Source organism: Silurus meridionalis, chromosome 16 (genome assembly GCF_014805685.1).
Source record: "Silurus meridionalis isolate SWU-2019-XX chromosome 16, ASM1480568v1, whole genome shotgun sequence".
Classification (NCBI taxonomy): Eukaryota; Metazoa; Chordata; class Actinopteri; order Siluriformes; family Siluridae; genus Silurus; species Silurus meridionalis.
Genome location: NC_060899.1, coordinates 12,252,185 through 12,270,061, shown reverse-complemented (window position 1 = coordinate 12,270,061; position 17,877 = coordinate 12,252,185). Strand labels below are relative to the sequence as shown.

General features: G+C 40.5%; 2 protein-coding genes across 4 annotated transcripts in view; one reads left to right on the top strand and one right to left on the bottom strand.

Moving 5' to 3' along the window:
* The first annotated feature begins 1,101 nt into the window (after positions 1 to 1,101).
* senp1 (SUMO specific peptidase 1) lies at positions 1,102 to 9,829 on the top strand. Its single transcript, XM_046869225.1, has 18 exons — positions 1,102 to 1,762; positions 2,412 to 2,472; positions 2,550 to 2,743; positions 3,188 to 3,272; positions 3,581 to 3,764; positions 4,078 to 4,225; positions 4,331 to 4,449; positions 4,524 to 4,816; positions 5,084 to 5,147; positions 5,687 to 5,725; positions 5,810 to 5,894; positions 5,997 to 6,140; positions 6,467 to 6,598; positions 7,213 to 7,416; positions 7,723 to 7,802; positions 7,981 to 8,065; positions 8,454 to 8,549; positions 8,637 to 9,829. Exons 2-18 carry the CDS (start codon positions 2,469 to 2,471, stop codon positions 8,697 to 8,699), a joined length of 2,019 nt encoding a protein of 672 aa, XP_046725181.1. The 5' UTR covers positions 1,102 to 1,762; positions 2,412 to 2,468; the 3' UTR covers positions 8,700 to 9,829.
* A 1,499-nt stretch (positions 9,830 to 11,328) lies between these two features.
* rbms2b (RNA binding motif, single stranded interacting protein 2b) overlaps positions 11,329 to 17,877 on the bottom strand; it is a 28,287-nt gene continuing 21,738 nt past the window's right edge. For 2 of the 3 annotated variants that reach the window (XM_046869241.1, XM_046869243.1), the window contains exons 5-14: positions 17,572 to 17,729; positions 17,394 to 17,473; positions 17,160 to 17,269; positions 15,457 to 15,503; positions 15,238 to 15,331; positions 14,405 to 14,455; positions 14,196 to 14,303; positions 13,686 to 13,766; positions 13,514 to 13,601; positions 11,329 to 12,191 (exon numbers count right to left, since the gene is read on the bottom strand). In XM_046869241.1, the coding sequence (XP_046725197.1) occupies positions 13,521 to 13,601; positions 13,686 to 13,766; positions 14,196 to 14,303; positions 14,405 to 14,455; positions 15,238 to 15,331; positions 15,457 to 15,503; positions 17,160 to 17,269; positions 17,394 to 17,473; positions 17,572 to 17,729 (810 nt within the window). In that variant the 3' untranslated portion in view covers positions 11,329 to 12,191; positions 13,514 to 13,520. The other variant, XM_046869242.1, reaches the window with a different exon arrangement.

The following is a 17,877-nucleotide window of genomic DNA, read 5'->3' as shown; positions in this document are numbered from 1 at the left end:
TGCTCTCACTTCCTCCTTAATAGTCCTATCCACTTCCTGCCATCTCCACATCATCCAACCTTCTCTCTCTCATTTTCCTCATTCATCAGCTACTCTTCATATGCCCTTTTCTTTGCCTTCACCACATCCGTCTTCACCTGCTGCCGCATCCTCTTGTACTCCTGCCTACTTTTCTGTTCTCTCTGCCAATCCCAATCCTATTTCCCCAAACTCTTTCTCCTTATGCTCTCCTGCACTTCCTCATTCCACCACCACGTCTCTTTGTCTCCCTCATCACTTCTGCAGTAGTTGCCCAATCATCCAGCACCTTTTCACCACCACCGAGCCCCTGTCTGACCTCTTCCCTGAACCTAACACTACAGTCTTCCCCTTCAATTTACACCATCTTATTCTTCCTTCAGTCCTCACTTTCCTTCTCGTCTTCTTTACCTCTAAAGCCATCCTACAAAAAAGTGTATCTGCGACCAATTCGAGTTCCTCTCCTCTGTCAGCCATTGTGGATTGAAAAACTATTTAATCCACACAAATTTATTTAAGCGTGTGCAGTTTATTACAGATGCGGTACTTGCAGTTCCACGTGAATGCGACGTTATTGGATGCCTGCTAGATGGCCCTGGAGCTGCCAATTTGAAATCTGATTGGTTAAAGCAACAGCTTTAAGCAATATGTACTTAAATGTACAGGTGTCTACACTGCTGATTCTGAAGGCCTCGCAGCAACATCCTAGCAACACGTGATGTGATGGATGAAATACGATTGGATAGAAACCTCTAACGAAAACACACTGCTTGAACTGTGAGAAATGCTATGAAAATGAAAAAAATAGACTACTGAAAATAATGGAATACATATTAATGGGTAAATTGATATTAAATAGTAATTTAGTGATACTGGTGGAGTTCCAGCCAGCAAAGAAAGCCTTGCTGGCCAAGGATATGTTTGTATGTTGCGTTCTGACACTTGCTAGAGCAAAAAATAAATAAATAACATTAAAACAAAATTTTATAATAATAATAAATAAATAAAAAATTACCATCACCGCCTCCTTTAATAGAAGGGAAAGTTATGACGTCATTACGCGGCAGTCGGTTGGGCGAATCGCGTGGCCGAACGCTGCACGCGCGCGCCGCACGCCAGCCAATGAGAGGTCGCGATGCTCAGGGGCTCAAGTCCGCCATGTTGTGGTTTTAAATGAGGAAGAAGCGGGAGAGGGTTAGCGTGCAAAAGAAGTTCATGTGCTTTTCTTCTCCCGCATTCAATGTTCTGGTTTAGTTTTGAAAATAAATAAAATAAATCTCAGCCATTTATGGTGATACACTGAGGAGAGTTTGGCGGTAGTTGAAATAAGCGAAGTCTATTAGTTTGGCGAATTATCGCTAGTATTAGCGTCGCGAGCTAACTAGCTAGTTAGGTTAGAGAGGTACTGCTTAGTTAGCGAGCTAGCCCGGCGCTTTTACTGGAAATGGGGATTGGGCTAGTCGGCTAACAAAGCTAGTTAGCGTTCGGTAATTCTGGGCACTAGCATGCAGCCGGGCGGGAGTGACGCGAATGCCGGAGCTCGTTGACGTTCAGTGCGTTTTGGTGTATTTCGTGCGGAGAGATTTTGTTTGACTTCTTGCCTCTAACGAGAGTCCGTCGAAATGTTCAACAAATTCTGCGAATGGATTGAAAGCGGAATCGCGACGCTGCGCAACGAAGTGCCGGCTGCCCAAGATCCGTCCGACGGTGTCCGGTCTGACCGGAGGAAGAGACCGTTAGAGGGGTGAGTGTTTAGACTGTCAGTAGAGGGAGGGGGGAAAGTCTGAGAGGTTGTTTGGTGATGAGCAAAAAGTAGGTTGGAAGAAAACACTCCTAAAGTACCCCAGGTGTCAAGTTCCTGACTGTTCGTACAAGAGTGTTCAGTCTTTCTTCTACTCTCAGCATTGCAAAGGGACCACCAGGGCATGATCCCATGCGTGATGGAGTATTATTTACACCAGTGGCATGGTGGACATGGTGAACTTTAACAGCTCAGGAGTGATAGTCTTGAGTTTAAGAAGGTGTACTCAAACCTTAATTTGATGATCTGAATCATAACTTCCATGTCAGTGTTGGGGCATTTCCAAGAACGGTCCTTTTACACCAGTGTAAGGCGATATGATCCCTTACTGATTGTACGTCTACACTTAATTTGAGCTGATTTGATGTCTAAAGTATGGTTTTTCAAAGCTTGATTTAAAAGTTCTCAGTTGCTCTTTGTTTCTCCTAAACAGCCTTTCTTGAGTTTACTTGGTTTTGGGAAAACTCAAGGGGGGGATCGTGTGCTCTATTGGGTCAGGATCTAATTGCATCCAAGCATCGTGTTGTCATGTATGTCTAGTGTTAGTCAGCCTGTAACATGTACACAAACCGTCTTTTTGTTTGATTGACAGTTTGGAAGACGGGATGCCGTTGACTATGAAGCGGACCGAGCTGTCAAGAAGTTTAGAATGGGTAAGTAGTTGTCATTTAAACCCGATTAATGGTGTTTAACCAGACTTTGATGCATAGATCCATTGGTTGTGTGCTAGGAGATTTTATGGATACTATGAAGAATGCTGCTGAAGGGATGAAGACCCATGGCTCCAGCGTTGCTTTGTGGATGCGCGACAGCGTTAGTCCAACCTTGAGGAACATGCTACCTGCTTCCCCTGGTCCACCTCGAACTCAAATAGCATCACCTGATGCCGCCAATTCATCAGGATCGGTGTGGAGAGAAAGCGAGGTGCTGAACTGTCTGTTAATGCCACACTGAGAAAGTATAGAGAATGTAGAGATTATGCTATGTTGCGTTTTATTTTTTTTTGGGTAACGTTATATGTCTGTGCACTGTTCTTGGTATTCTTTACATTAAATGCTTTGTAAGCTAAAGAAGAAAGACAAACTATAGGTTTAACATATTAAAAGGGGGGGGGGAAATAGTACTTTGCCTTTCAAGTACCTACCAGAAAGAATCACTGAATTTTCCTTCTACGGTAGATTTATATTTGCTTTGCTTTTTCTTTTTCTTTGGTCATGTGAAAATTCTAAGACACAAATTCATTTAAAATTATTTGGGTTTAGGTAAAAAAAAAAAAAAAAAACTGCATTATCTATAGAACTTTTAATGACATTTTAAAGATTTTCATATTAATATTTGTTCTAACTTGAGCATGTTTTTCTCTCTCAGTTGATTGAAAGACGGGATGAAACCCACAAGGATATCTTTGTTGCTCCTGCTACATCTTTTGAATGGAAGACCATCGTGAAATCAGGTGACGAGGCAGATTTCTTATCCAGCATTCCTTCACTTCTGTTTACTAAATGCAGTAAATTTAAATGTAAAGATGCCCATAACCAGAGTGACATACAAAAGTGGTTTAAAGACTATTAATGAATAAATCAACATAGTTCACCAAGACTCCATCTAAGGACATTAGCCTAAACTCTACTGAGAGGAATTATAGCACACCTTGTTTTTTCTTTTCTTTTACATAAAGACATGAACAAGGATAACAAGTGCTAGTTCAAGTGTTTTTGAAAGAGGTAGGTTAAACTCTTAAACCGATTATTTCCCTTTCAGACTCTTCAAGAACCGAAGAGTCAGTGAGTATATTGAAGGTCGGCAAACGACATGCACACGCAAGCCTTCCACCCCACGAGACGCACAAAACCAACGGCCATCCGGTTTCAACCTGCACTGCGAAACCCTGCTCGGTTCCGCGGCTCGGACGTCCTCTTTATGTCAGAGCACAGAGATCTCCGAGGTGTGTATTGTATTACTAATTATCTTCCCACATCCTGTACACTCTCTGTTTTGTAGTATACAGGTTTTGATAGGGATATAGTGAGTCCGTCCTGATATGGGATGTGGAAAATTGTATTGAATAAAATTATTTTGAATAATGCTTAATCCCCATGTTTTAGATATTTATTTTTTCTAAGCAGCCAATAATGCACCCCATTCTTTGGGTTGATGACTTTATTTACTAAAAGCTCTGAAATGTCATAGTTTGTATAAGTTTTTTTGTTTTTTTTATGTACTAAAATGTAATACGCAGCTTCCTTTTGTTTTCTCAGTCAATTATCCACTCCTGGTACAAGCATGAGGAACACATCGTACACCAGTATGTATGAGAAAACCTTTCCTATTCGAGTGGTGCAGAATCCTTCTCCCGGCTCCTCTAGCCATCACTGGAGAGGCAGAACTCACTGCACAGCACAAGAGGTTTGACTCGTTCAGATCTACTCATGTTAAACTCGTATAGAGGCTGCTCGTATTCACCGTCATTGTTTATGTTCAAGAGTTTTTTTCTCCCTTTACTGTTTTTAGTCAGTACGCAAGGAGGAGAAGGAGGTATACCGGCAGTTACTAGCCATAGTGTCTGGTGGCCAGTCATCATTCTTCTCTGACAGCCTTTCTAACCCAGGGATTCGTTCACATCGCGATTTGTGAGTGTTTAAGAACTGTCATTATGCGTAATGAAGCATTCCTGTGGATATTTACTGTATTATCTGGTCCTCAGTTCCAGTTTCCTGACCTCGAGTCGCAGGCTGCTGCAGTGTACCTCACCAGAAGGCTCAGGAACGGGGGAGTCTTTTCTCGGTTTGTCCAGTCTGTCTCCAAGTCCCCAGACCTCGAGCGCAATGCACAGTCCTTGTGCACACACCAACGGGCCCGAAACACAGCCCTGGGATCCTGATTCAGATGCCAAATACGTCTCAAGGAAAATGGGGTTAGTCGAGCACTCGGTGCCCTCACCGGCGGCTCTTCAAGACACTTCTTCTCAGGACACGCAGTCTTCTGGTGTGCATTCAGGTACTTTTCGCTGTTGTAAGTAAAATAAAAAGTTAAATGTTTGCTCTAGATGTAGGAGGTATTGTTGTCATTGACTTCTAAAATTGTCAGTACATGATGCAGTTGTATTTGTGACACACCTGTTTGATTGCTGATGGTTCAAAGGAGCATCACACCAAGCACCAAGACAGCCATTTATGATGGAGCTCTGTGCTCAGAACTACATTTACAGTACTTGTAAACACACTGCTTGATTTATATTCTTTGTTTTTTTTTTTCCATTCACAGCTCACGATGGGGATTCTGTCATTTTTGTAAAGGAGCAACATGGCAAAAGAACAGAAAGTTCAAGGTAAACGTGATTTCTGGCATTTGGTGAATCACAAACTTCTGGCAAATGCAATTCTTTTGGCACTGAAATTTCATGCCAGAAAATTATTTGCGAATTTAATCATAACGGTTTTACAAGTCTGAAACGTAATGATAGACCCAGAAGTGCACCATGAGGTTATTAAAAATTCCTGCCTGTTGTGTCATGCTGGCTTACTCATTTGGCCTGGATGTGAACATTCAGGCAATTTGCACATCCATTATTCTCAATTACCCAGTCAATATTTGTGCCAGACGATACCCACCCTCTTGGTAGATTTGGTTTTTATTGCTTGGATTCATTCTTTAAAATTCTCCTTTAAAGCATTTGTTCCATATTTGCTTTTATATATAGGCTTAACTATCATGTCACTGTATTTCTAGAGGAAAGTGTACACACAATTTGACGCTTGAACGTCGTTCTTCTCTACAAAACAGCGAAAACTAGACAGTCCTCACCAATAGCTGGGAAACATGTTCTCTAATTAAATTTAGGAAGCTAATGATTTTGTCTCTTTGCAGTGTGCCATGCTTCCAAGCTGAACTCTGGATCAAAGAACTGTGAGTCTCTTTACAGAATTATGTTGACTGTTAAAAGACTTTTTAGAACATTAAGTTTCATTTGTCGTACTCGTGTGCGTGCAGGACTAGCCTTTATGACGCTCGCGCTCGGGAGAGACGGAGGCTAATAGACGAGCAAGAGGCTCTCACATCTCAGCTTCTGTATCAGGTGAGCTTGGAGCCTCTACTTTTACATATACCACTTGTATTTGCTGCATTTTCTTTTCTAACCCATTTTTCCTTTATGTTTCATGTGTGGGAAATCAAATAGCGTCTTTCCGGCGAGGGTAGAGCTGATTTAAAAAGTGTGGAGTTGAGGGTGAGGGTCCCTCTGGAAAAGGAGGTTCCTCTGACGCCTGTTATTGTGGAACCAGAGAACGAAGCAAAAGAACAGGAATTCCCCGAGTTGACTGAGGTATAAAAAAAAAAAAAGAAGAATTCCATGCTGAACTTTCTGGTTAAACAGCCAAAGATCTGGCCATTATTTCTGTATAATCAAGAAACCATATCACAGCATAATCCATCATTGTACATTTAAGCAATGCATCCAATTCTAGATAAAACAACTAGTTCCAGAGGTTGAGCCTGAATGATTATCCTGCTTTCACATAATTACTAAACCTGGTGGTTAAATATTAAGTTAAATGAGGTGTCCTTAAGCAGCTAAATCAACAAATAATGCTGAACTGAAATAAATGACCCCTATCCTAGATTACGTGTTAACGAGTGTGTTGCATGCAGGCCATGGAAAACGAAGTTAGCCAGGCACTAAGAGGAATAAATCAGGACGAGGTGCTCAGCGAGGGATTCCGCCAAACGATCACCAGGAAAGACCTTCAGACTCTCAGCAACCTCAACTGGCTCAATGACGAGGTCAGTCCGATAGGAACATACTGAGCAAACCCTCCTCACTGGAAAGAATTGAAGAATAAGAAATATAGCCATAGTTGGAGTTGTGACGCATATATATCGAGCAGGCATAACATTGTGACAGGTGAAGTGAATAACCCTGATTATATCTTCATCATGGCACCTGTTAGTGGGTGGGATTTATTAGGCAGCAAGTGAAACAGGGTTGGAGCATCTCCAAGGAAGGAACAGTGGTGAACCGGTGACAGGGTCATCAGCGGCCGAGGCTCATTGATGCACGTGGGGAGTGAAGGCTGGCATCTGTGGTCTGATCCAACAGATGAGCTCCTGTAGCTCAAATTAGTGAAGAAGTTAATGCTTAATGCGTCAGGATTGTTTTGGCAGCAAAAGGGGGACCAACACAATATTAGGCAGGTGGTCATAATGTTATGCCTGATCACTGTATCAAGAATGTGACCAATGTGTTTTATTTATTTATTTATTATATATATATATATATATATATATATATATATATATATATATATATATATATATATATATATATATATATATATATAAAATAAATAAATAAAAAATACTAAATGAACTGCTCCACCTCTTCATCTAATCTACAGGTGATAAACTTCTACATGAACCTGCTGGTGGAGCGGAGCAAGTTGCCCCGCTTGCCCTCCGTCTACACGTTCAACACGTTTTTCTTTCCCAAGCTACGCAGCTCAGGCTACTCAACCGTACGCCGCTGGACCAAGAAGGTGGACATTTTCTCTGTGGACATTATCTTGGTGCCTGTCCACTTAGGAGTGCACTGGTGTCTCTCTGTAAGTTGGAAATGAGTACAGACACAAATGTATAAAATGTGTAGTTCTGGTCGATCTCCAGTGCAGCGGCATCAGTAATAAATCGGATGTTATGACAGACAAATAGAAGTCGACGAGTTGTTCAATGCCATGTGTAATCATCATTAAAATATTTTCCATTGCTGCCGTACTGGTCTTGTGCTATCGCACCTCTAAAGTTGTTCTACTCGGTATGTTGTGTTGCTGATTACATGAGTTAAACTTATTTTTCTGTAGTTTTACATTTCTTTTTTTTTTTTATCCTTTTTTCTCTCTGATCCCTGCCAGGTAGTGGATTTCCGCAAAAAGACCATCACGTACTTTGATTCCATGGGCGGGAGCAATGACGAAGCTTGTCAGATTTTGCTGTAAGTACTTTTCCAGAGTAAGAAAAGGAACTGGGTTTGCAGCCAGTGGCTGTGTTGTGATTTGTAATTCCCCCCCCTTTTCCCCCCTTAATTCCCCCGTATTAAAACTGTGTGTCATAAATTTGCCGTCTGGATCTTTTTTTATGTGGAAAATAAACTATGTACTTCAATCCCACAGAAAATATTTAAAGCAGGAATGCGAAGACAAAAAGAAGCAAGCTTTTGATACCTCAAACTGGATCCTTCATAGTAAAAAACGCAACGTGAGTTCTGCAATCAAACGCGGGTTCTGATGCCCAAAACAGTAGGGAAGAATTATGCCAAATGAAAGTAAACCAATTCATCTGCATATGTTTTTTAGAAAGAAAATAGAGGCTTATGTGATATGATTCTTCTTTTAGTTTAAAAGCCACATTCTTTAAATATTTTTTACTCTTCACGGTGCATTGTGGAGTTCTGACAGGTAATACCTGTGGTTTGCTTTCGTAATGCTGTTCAGATCTCGAGGCCAAAATCAATCTAATTCTTTCTATGTACACACATTCATTGGCAATATAATAAACTGTTAGATGTGTATTTGCTGATTCACTTTTCAGACCGACATAAAAAAAAAGATTGAATTTTTTTCTTTTTTTTTCTTTAACCTTTCAGGAGATTCCTCAGCAAATGAATGGCAGCGACTGCGGGATGTTCACATGCAAGTACGCCGAATACATCACCAAAGACAAACCAATCACATTTACACAGGTACGTCTGCTCACTGTGGCTTCTGAGGGGTTGTGGTTTGAAAATCTTGTTTGTTGGACCCGTTTAAGCACCGTTTATTTCTTTCAGAAACACATGCCGTATTTCCGGAGACGGATGGTGTGGGAGATCTTGAACCGGAAACTCCTGTGATTGGTCTTTTGAGGATTTAACCGGGGAAAACAAGGACATGAAGCTCTTTCTCAGAGGGTTTTTTTTTTAAATTCAGATTGATACCTCACTTTGATTGGACACTTGACTAAGAAACAGAAGTGGTGCAATCACACTTTCTCTCAGCTTTTGCTTGATGCTCAGCCTGCTTTAATTTTTAATCATGTCTTCAATGGGACCCTGCAATATTCATCCAGCTATCCAACATGCTATAGCTTTTTGATTAGAATTCTCTGCATGATTTCCCCCCTTCCGTCCCTGCTAGTATCATTTATTAGGAATTTATAAAAGTATGCTCCACCAACTTTTTTTTGTTTCGAAGCAGAGTTGAGAATTATGTTCTGGAGTCATAACTGAGGTTTTAATAGTGTAGGTTTTTTTTTTTTTTTGTGCATCAAAAACATTGGGGGTAACTGATGCAGAAGGAGGCAGCTTTGGACCAACAGCAGCTCAATCTGACAATCTCTGTTTTTGTAAACTAAAAAAAAAAAAAACATACTACGTAACACTATTTTTGATGCTCAGGCCTTTGTATTTTACAAAACATTATTAATTTTATATATATATATATATATATATATATATATATAATTACATTACAAAATGGCCAAATTGCATAAGTCAAAATATGCAAGAGTTACAACTATATAATATATATATATATATGTTTTTTTTTTTTTTTTTTTAAGGCAGGTTCATTCAGGCAGGGCTCCATATGGACAGCCAATAAACAATTTCTAATGGTTATTTTTTTCTGTAGGATGGGACAAGCAGCAGAGTGGCAAATTGGATCTGCACGAATTTATCTAGAGAGGTCAGTGTAGGGCATCTCGACCTGTAAATAGAACCAGCAGTATAGCATCCTCCTGTTTTCTATTGACTCCAGAGGATACTCGCCTCTCTTAATGTAAGTGTACTATATTTAGATACTTGCAGCCGTTTCGGGGTTTTTTCTGTCTCCACTATATTTGCAATTATATGTATATACCGTGTCGGCACAGATTAATTGAAGTCATATTTAATACATTTTTGTACCTTTTATTAATGTTTTGTATGTAGATCTGGTCTTTCCAGAAATAAAAAAAAACCTGAGGCTGTATGTCCTGGATTGATTAACTGTACAGTAATTGTTTTCTTTTTATTTATACAGGGCAGTGTCAGTCATCTGACCTCATGACACTCAGGTCATTGATACAGTCACAACATTGTCCCTTAGTCTGACTGGTTCATGTGTTCTGATCAAACCTTCACCCCTTTTTTTGTATGTTACTACTTTAGCGAAGTGAAGCTCATGCCCCTCTAGCTAAGATGAGAACATGGCATGCCCTTTAGCGTTGCAGTTAAAGCGATGGGGCCCTTGAGAAATGCATCATGAGAAGCCCTGTTGCACAATAGCGAGGCAAAAGCTGTCTTTTTTTTTTTTTTTCTGAGCTACTGGTGCTGCATGAGTAACCAAAAAAACCTTAGTATGCAAAAACAATACTTCTGGGAACTAATTCAGAAATCTCATGTTATTGAGTGAAATCCACCATCTTGCTGAATATAACAAAGTATATTGTAGAAACCCCTTCAGGGGGTCTACATTTTTAATCCAAAAGGGAAGGAATCTCATAGGTCAGCAGCAATCTGCCATAGCAAGGTCTTGAACCATGAAAAGGTTGTGGGCCAACTGCTGGAATGAAATTTCTACTCCTGTGACATTCAGATGCCTTCACGAGAACAGAGATTTATGAAGTGACAAGAAAACGGTGAAAGACGCTGTTACTTTTGTTTGAAGGTCTTGGCATGTGTCTACCTGAACCCTGGCAGTTAGCAGTGAAGTAGGGTTAACTCACAGCTTTTGGTTTTAATCATCAGTGGGTGGGATTGGTAGCAATTACCTTCTGGAGTAGGCAAGAATGGGATATTTGGGAATGGGATGTTTTATAATCTACACATCTTTACTCATAACGAACAGTCAGCCTTGCCACCATAGGGTAGATATTCTCCTGGGCCAGGTGGTGGCCTGGTGATCCAGTGATGCCCTGTATGAACAAAAGTTTGTGGACACATGACTATGATGTGTGTGTGCTTTCTGAACATTTTCCATTCTATATTTAGTCCACATTTGCTGTTATAAAAGTCTAGTGGAACATCTGGAGATGTTGTTTATATGTGCTTGTGGAGATTTGTGCTCATTCAGCTACATGGGTGTTGTGTGAAAAGGAGGACGGGGCAGTCAGTGTTGCAATTCGATCAAAAATATGTTTGTTTCTAGTAGGCCACTCAAGATTTTCTATTCTAGCAAATGTAAAGCATATCATCATGTGCACAGGGGTGCCGTCATGCTGGGGAAAAAAGTTGTTTAATGCTACCTCATCCAAAATCATAATATACAACTGTGTGCCTCCTACTTTGTTGTAACAGTTTGAAGAAGAACCACACATGGAAGAAAAAGTCAGGTGTCCCAATACTACCATCTTTCTAGTTTATGAAAAAGTAGCCCCATTTATTCAACCTTTTAATGGTCATGAACAGGGTTTGTCCCGGGCCTGAGTGCAACTCAGTGTAACTCTGAGTGTAATTCATGTTTTTTTGTTTTTAAAGAAATGGATGTGAAGTATCACAAAAGTATGCAGAAGACCATACTATGCTGGCATTTAATTTTAGGAAAGTTTTCTGAAAAAGACAATTTAACTTTAAATAAGAAAAACAAAATATCTCAAAAGAGTCTGACCTCGGTTCTGAGACAAAGCAGCATTTTAGGGACGGAGGCAGAACAGCACGTCTATGATCTTGATTCCACTATTAAACTCTGACCTTCGTTAAAAATGGCGACTGCGAGTCACTTCAAACCGCTGGGTGATGCCGACGTTTACAACACAACGGGTTTTCCACCGTATTCTGAACCGCTTTAGAGTCACGCTTAAGCAACTGGTTCCACGTTTAATTAAAACCGTTTGATATACGATAAAAAAAAATGCAGCAAAAACCTTTGAAAAAGAAAAACATTGCTTTTTTTTCTATGTACAAAAAACCTACTTCTAAAACACTTTTTTAAAGCAGTCACATATTTGAAACAGTTGGGGGAATGAAAAGAAAAATACATGGGAAAAAAAAAACTATATACTACTGTCTTAAAAATGATAGTTTTGTCCTTTATGCTGGATGACCAAATTAAAGCTGGATTTTAAGTGGGGGAAAAATTGTGTGAGAGAAACTGTGTGTGTTTGTATATGTGTGAACATTTGCTAGCTTTCCTCGCCCTCGTCTCGAGTGCATCGCTTCCTTCATGTTGTTTTTAATGCTGCCAAAAGAGGTTACATTTTCCATTGCTTGGTCTTTGCACCCTTGAAAAGAGTCTCCAGTAGAATTATTGTCTGTTTCCTTTAAATGACTAGGGGACAGGCTCCTTTAGATGTCAGTGTCTCTCCTTTGATGTCCAAAGCAGCAGAAAGTGGAGACACATTGACTGCTTGTTCCTGCACGGATGAGCTGCGGGACAAAAAAGAGAGACGCCGTCATTTGAAGTGCTCGAGGAAGCAAATTGGAAGTGTTGCGTCCAGTCTGGTTCAAATCTGGATTTGTTTGTGTGGTCGGAAGGAAAAAAAAAAAGGGTCTGCCATAGAATTTTACAAAGGGTCATAGCCCTTTGAATGGGCTCGTACTACGAGGTGGTTTTAAAGATTTCGAGACTAGCCCGCTTTCGGCAAATGTCCTCCTTCGGTAAAACTCACTATTGAAATTCTTGCCCCTTTCTTTCAGTGCTCTTTCGCTCTGGAAGCACGCATGCCACTCAAAAACAACTCATTGCAGCATCAATGTAAACTTCACTTTTGCTTTTCTGACCAATTTGCTGTACATGATGATAACGCACGTGGTCAAAAAAAGCACCAATGTACACACGACATTCTTTTGGCACACTGACTTATGGATTTCGGTGCTCCCTCTGACTGTGCGGGCAGCTTTGTGCTGCCATCTGCTGGCGTGTTCCAAAACTAGTCTAGAAACTCTTTGATACCACCTCGTATAACATGCAAATGAGCAATCAGCCAATCGTATTGTAATAGTCTATCATCACTCACACACACACACACACACACACACAGGGGCCAAGAGCTTTGCTTAATATTAAAATCAGTCAGTTCATCCGATCATTTCAGTGATTTTGTGTCCTTGATGAATTCTGAGAGTGGAATGGGGAGTCATATACAGAATCTTATGTTTTAATATATTTTTTGGACATGAATGTGTATTAAATTATTCCCAGTAGTCTCTTCTTTTCATTTCATAGCTTTTCTCTTGGGTGCACTGCTTCAAGTAGTGTCTGTTCACGTTGAAGTTTCTATCCAATCGTATTTCAGCGGTCACGTCCCGTGTTGCGGCATCGAAGGAATTTGTGTCGAGTCTTTAGAATCAGCAGTGCCTGTAGTGTAAACTGCATGTTTCTTGAAGGTTATTGCTTCAACCAATCAGATTTCCAATTGATCAATTTCTAAAGGTAATATTGACTCTTCTGCTAGAGATGATGTCTGTGGGCAAAGGAGACTTGAATTGGGTTCATCGGGTTTCTTGCTTTAGTAACGGCCTTCGTTCCCGCTGCAGAAGACCTGTATATGTAGAATATTGATGAGTTATTACACTTCTGAAGGCCTAGGTGTGAACTTCACAGCCTACCACTGCATATAGTGGTACTGGAAGCTGATGCTACAGTGGATCAAATAATCATACTTTACAAAAGTGTTGAGCCTGAAAAGGAACTCGGAATGAAGAAAAAAACAAAAGACTAAAACTGATTTCTCCATGAACAACAATACCTTGTCTTCATTTGCCATGCTGGTAGGAGTATGCTGGATGCTCTGTGGTCGCCTCAATGGTAACCTGGGGCTGCTGGACACCGTTTTCCTACAATTTTATAAACGAGTGAGCAAAAAAAAAAACATTCTAAGAATAAACACTTTGTAATCTTGGTTACTGTTGCTGCTTTACCTCGACTGAGACACTGGCAGGAGGCACTTGGGTGTACTGGGGTATGTATGTCCCTTGCATAGCTGTGTTTGCAGGTATATACTGACAACACAGAGAAAAGACGTATAACAATTATGTATGGGATACAACATGATGATGTTTCACTACAGGAAAATAATAACCAATGGCAAATGATGTGATGTGCATCCAGAAATGAATTATTCACCAACAACAGCATGTCCTGTAGTTTTGTACATGTAATAATGAATGATGTAATGTGTTTTATGGAGTTATGGCTGTCTGTCTGTCTGTCTGTCTGTCTATCTATCTATCTATCTATCTGTTTGTCTGTCTATCTATCTATCTATACATACATACATACACACACAAAACTATTGACTTGTCATACTTCCAAGAAGCAATCAACTCCTAAAGTCTCTCACATGAGAACTGTTCCTATAATTCCGTCACTATAAATAAATCATTGAGCAGCGGTGAAGTGGACATTGAGTCGAGTGTCGGAGGACTCACTGTGCCAGTGCTGCCCAGGGACAGATGACTGAGCTGCTGGGTCAGTGGCATCATGGCAGCAGGCTGGATGGACAGAGTGTGATCCATGGTAGGTGTTAGGAGCGTTCCCTGCGGATGTGCCAGCGAGTAAATGAGGGGAAAGTTGATTAAACCCGTACGGTACCAGCGCTCGTTTGATGGACGGCGTACTGTTTTAATGGTAAACTTACCGTGGGCTGCATGAGGTACGACTGATGGTGCATCCAGGACGGATTGTGTACCTGTAGAACAGGGGAAAGCGGTCTGTTTATCGCCGAGTCAGCACACTGGCAAGCTCAAGAAAGCATGAGAATTGATTTGCATAAATAAAGAAATACAAAAATGCCTTTTATCGGTTAATCAAATAATATATTTTTATTTTAAAAATTCTCTCCGAAACTAAAAAGCAGGTTTGAAATAATTTTTTATTTTTTTTATAAATAGCTAAATTACTTTTTACGCTAAAGTCTTAAATTATTAACAAATAAATGAAAGTGACACCTGAAAGGGAATTTATCAACTGGAGCAAAACAGATACACAAAAAGGCAAGAAAATATATTTTAAATGCAATGCATGCTGGGAAAGCAAAAAACTAAAAGTTTAATTTCACACACAGTACTACTGGTGGAACACCAGTTTCATGTAGAACCCTGTGATTTGGGGAAGGTGGTATGTAGTGTCTCTCCTGGGCCTCTGGGCAAGACCCTTAACCCCACAACTGCTCAGTTGTATAAATTAAAGACAGTTTTAAAAATCCCTTTTGAATGCTTTTTTCACATTTAAGAAAAGACTGATACACATTAAGAATTTTTCCAAGAGTATGGTGAAAATATAAAAAATAGCCCTGGCCTTCTTTAACAAACATTACAAATAATTTGGGAGCCTGAAAACCTGCACAGTCTTCATAACATTCTATGGTTTTATATTTGCATTGACACACACACACACACACACACACACACACACACACCCAGACTGGGCTACAAGAGATGTGTAAATGTGAGGCATGGGAACAAGCCTGACCTGGTACGTTGAAACCGGGGAATGCATGTATGGAGAGACAGAGGTTTGTGTGATCATTCTGTTGGGAGCGATGCAGTAGGGTGAGGAGTAGAACCTGCAGGGGGAGACACACACACAAACAAAAACATGCCATGTTCACGTTTGTGAGATTCTCCATAATCTCACAGAGGATTCTGGGTTAGTGTAAGTATACAGTATATCTGACTGCTACAAGCTCACCCATTCTGTAGGGCAGGGGTGGGGTCATAGGTCAGCATCATTCCACCCTGTAACGGGAAAAAAAGCACATGTGAGGAGTTGACACCTGGCCATGGCACTCGTAGGAGAGTATTCCGAGAAATCGCAGAATTTAAAGCGCACAATTTCCCTTTACTGAAACTAAAAAGCCCAAATCTGTTCCAGCATGACAATAACCCTGTGCACAAAGCCGGCTCCATGAAGACACGGTTTGCCATATTAGGACTGGAGGAACTCTGACCTCAACCCCTATAAACATCTTTGGGATAAAGCCAATTGTTGACTGCTCCAAAATCTAGTGGAAAGCCTTCTCGGAAGCGTATCAAAACATACTCGATTCTGCATGCTGGAACAATTGTGATGTTGGGAATAAAACATGACGAGGTCATGACAACAGGATTGTTGTACTTTCTGTACTATTACATTTAATATTGTGGAACTTCTATTGACCTCAATGAGAACATTGTTGGAAAGTGCTGAAACCGGAGACCATAAATGTTAAAAATCTCCTCACTAAAGAGTATATCAGGAAACCAGTGGGAGGCCATCAGGGCCAGCATGGCCGTCTCTCCTATCAGAATCACTGCCTGACTTTTTAATATATTTTTGTCCCAATAGTCCATTCTCTTCAAATATTTAACACGTTTCTGTCAGGTGCACTGCTTTAAACAGAAATGAAAAGTGGAGACTCTTGGAAGCTTCGAATCCATGTTGTTGAAGCTGTTGCTTTAAGCAATCCGACTGCAAGTTGGCAACTCCGAGGTCCCCGAGTCGGAGCCACTAATCAGAGCTCACAAACGACATCTGTAGCAATCTGCACAAGCTCAAGTTTATGCGTGGGGATTTAATAGCTGCTTTTTCACTCCGTTATGGCTGACAGAGGAGAAGAAATTGACCTGGTCGCAGATACACTTTCAAAGACATTTACGAGATGGACTTCTTAAGAAAAGCTGGATGTCGTGAGGCAACGTGGGCCAAAATAGTTCAAAACCGTTAAGCTTTTTCATGACCCGTTTTTATTTCCTGTAGAATTTGCACTAAAACACACAGTTTGACTTTCCTTAGGAAATGACCTACATGAACTTTAATGCGGAAAAACACAAAATTACACAAGCACAAAAATTAAATAAATGAGGTTAATATCGATGCTTCTGCTGGAGGTGATGTATGCGGGAGATGCAGTTGTGGCTTCAGTGAAAGGAGACTTCTTGAATTGTGCTTATTGGGTTTCTTGCTTTAATAATAGCATTCATTCTAACTGTATAAGATTCCCGTCTGCGCTTTGTTGTTTTGCCTTTCTGTATAATATTGATGGTTTCTATAGCCGTGGTGTTCTAATGATGGTATTAAGAGGTGGATTGATCAGTGAAGGCCAGGGTGTGAAATGCACACTGCAAGAAACACATTTTTATATTTGTATATTTATGTGGCGCGTCAATCGTTCCGTTACCATAGAAACGATCGTACAGTAGAATGAGCACGTTCATGTAAATCTGGAATATGAATTCCAGCCACTTTCTGATCAATCATATATATCATATATAGCAATTATATAAAAAATATCTCTTAATCTCTAAATACGGCTTTCAGAACTGTAGACTTCCATAATTATTGAAATCCCCCGCACAAACCTTTGACATGTAAAGGACATTGTGAAAATGTCATGTTTAACTATTATTTCTCACCGTCTCTCCGTCTCTCATCCACGGCCGACCGTTTAGAAGATATTTGCCCTGACTCTGACGTTTCCTCTGTCCCCCGTCTGCAAACTTGCACAGCAGAGGTTCTGTGGGCACTGGGCAAATGACAACAGGACATTATTAATAATACGAAAGCTGCATCTAAAAAAACTAAACATGAAACAACTAAAATCAATTCTATGAGTAAATAAATCACGTGCAACTGAAATGGTCCAGTACCTGCTACTCCAGGTGGTGTCTTGATGTATTTGCCATTGAAATGCTGAATAACGGTCTCACATTTTTCCGTCGATTCCATCCTGTTTAGAGTTTTAGACGTTATAGACCAATGTGCTATGCAGAAATTCGTTATTCCCAGACGATTTCGTTTGTGTTAGAAATCCGAGGCCGGATTTACCTGGCAAAGCCGACTCCTCTACTGGCACCGTTGGCATCGCGGAGAATGCGTGTGGAGATGACCTGGCTGAAGGGCTTCAGCATGCTCTCCAGCTCCTGCTCGTCCATGGACAAGGGCAAGTTGGAGATATAAAGGTTGGTAGGGTCCTGCTCCTGTTGCTGCAAAAGAGATTGTGCTGAAGTTTCTGCTCAGCATTTTTTTTATACTAAAGAAATCATAACAGATAAACAGAGAAAAGATAAACAATAATTCGTGGCATGAAATACAGTTAGTGGGGAATAAGGGGTGGAGCAAACCCCCAGCCAG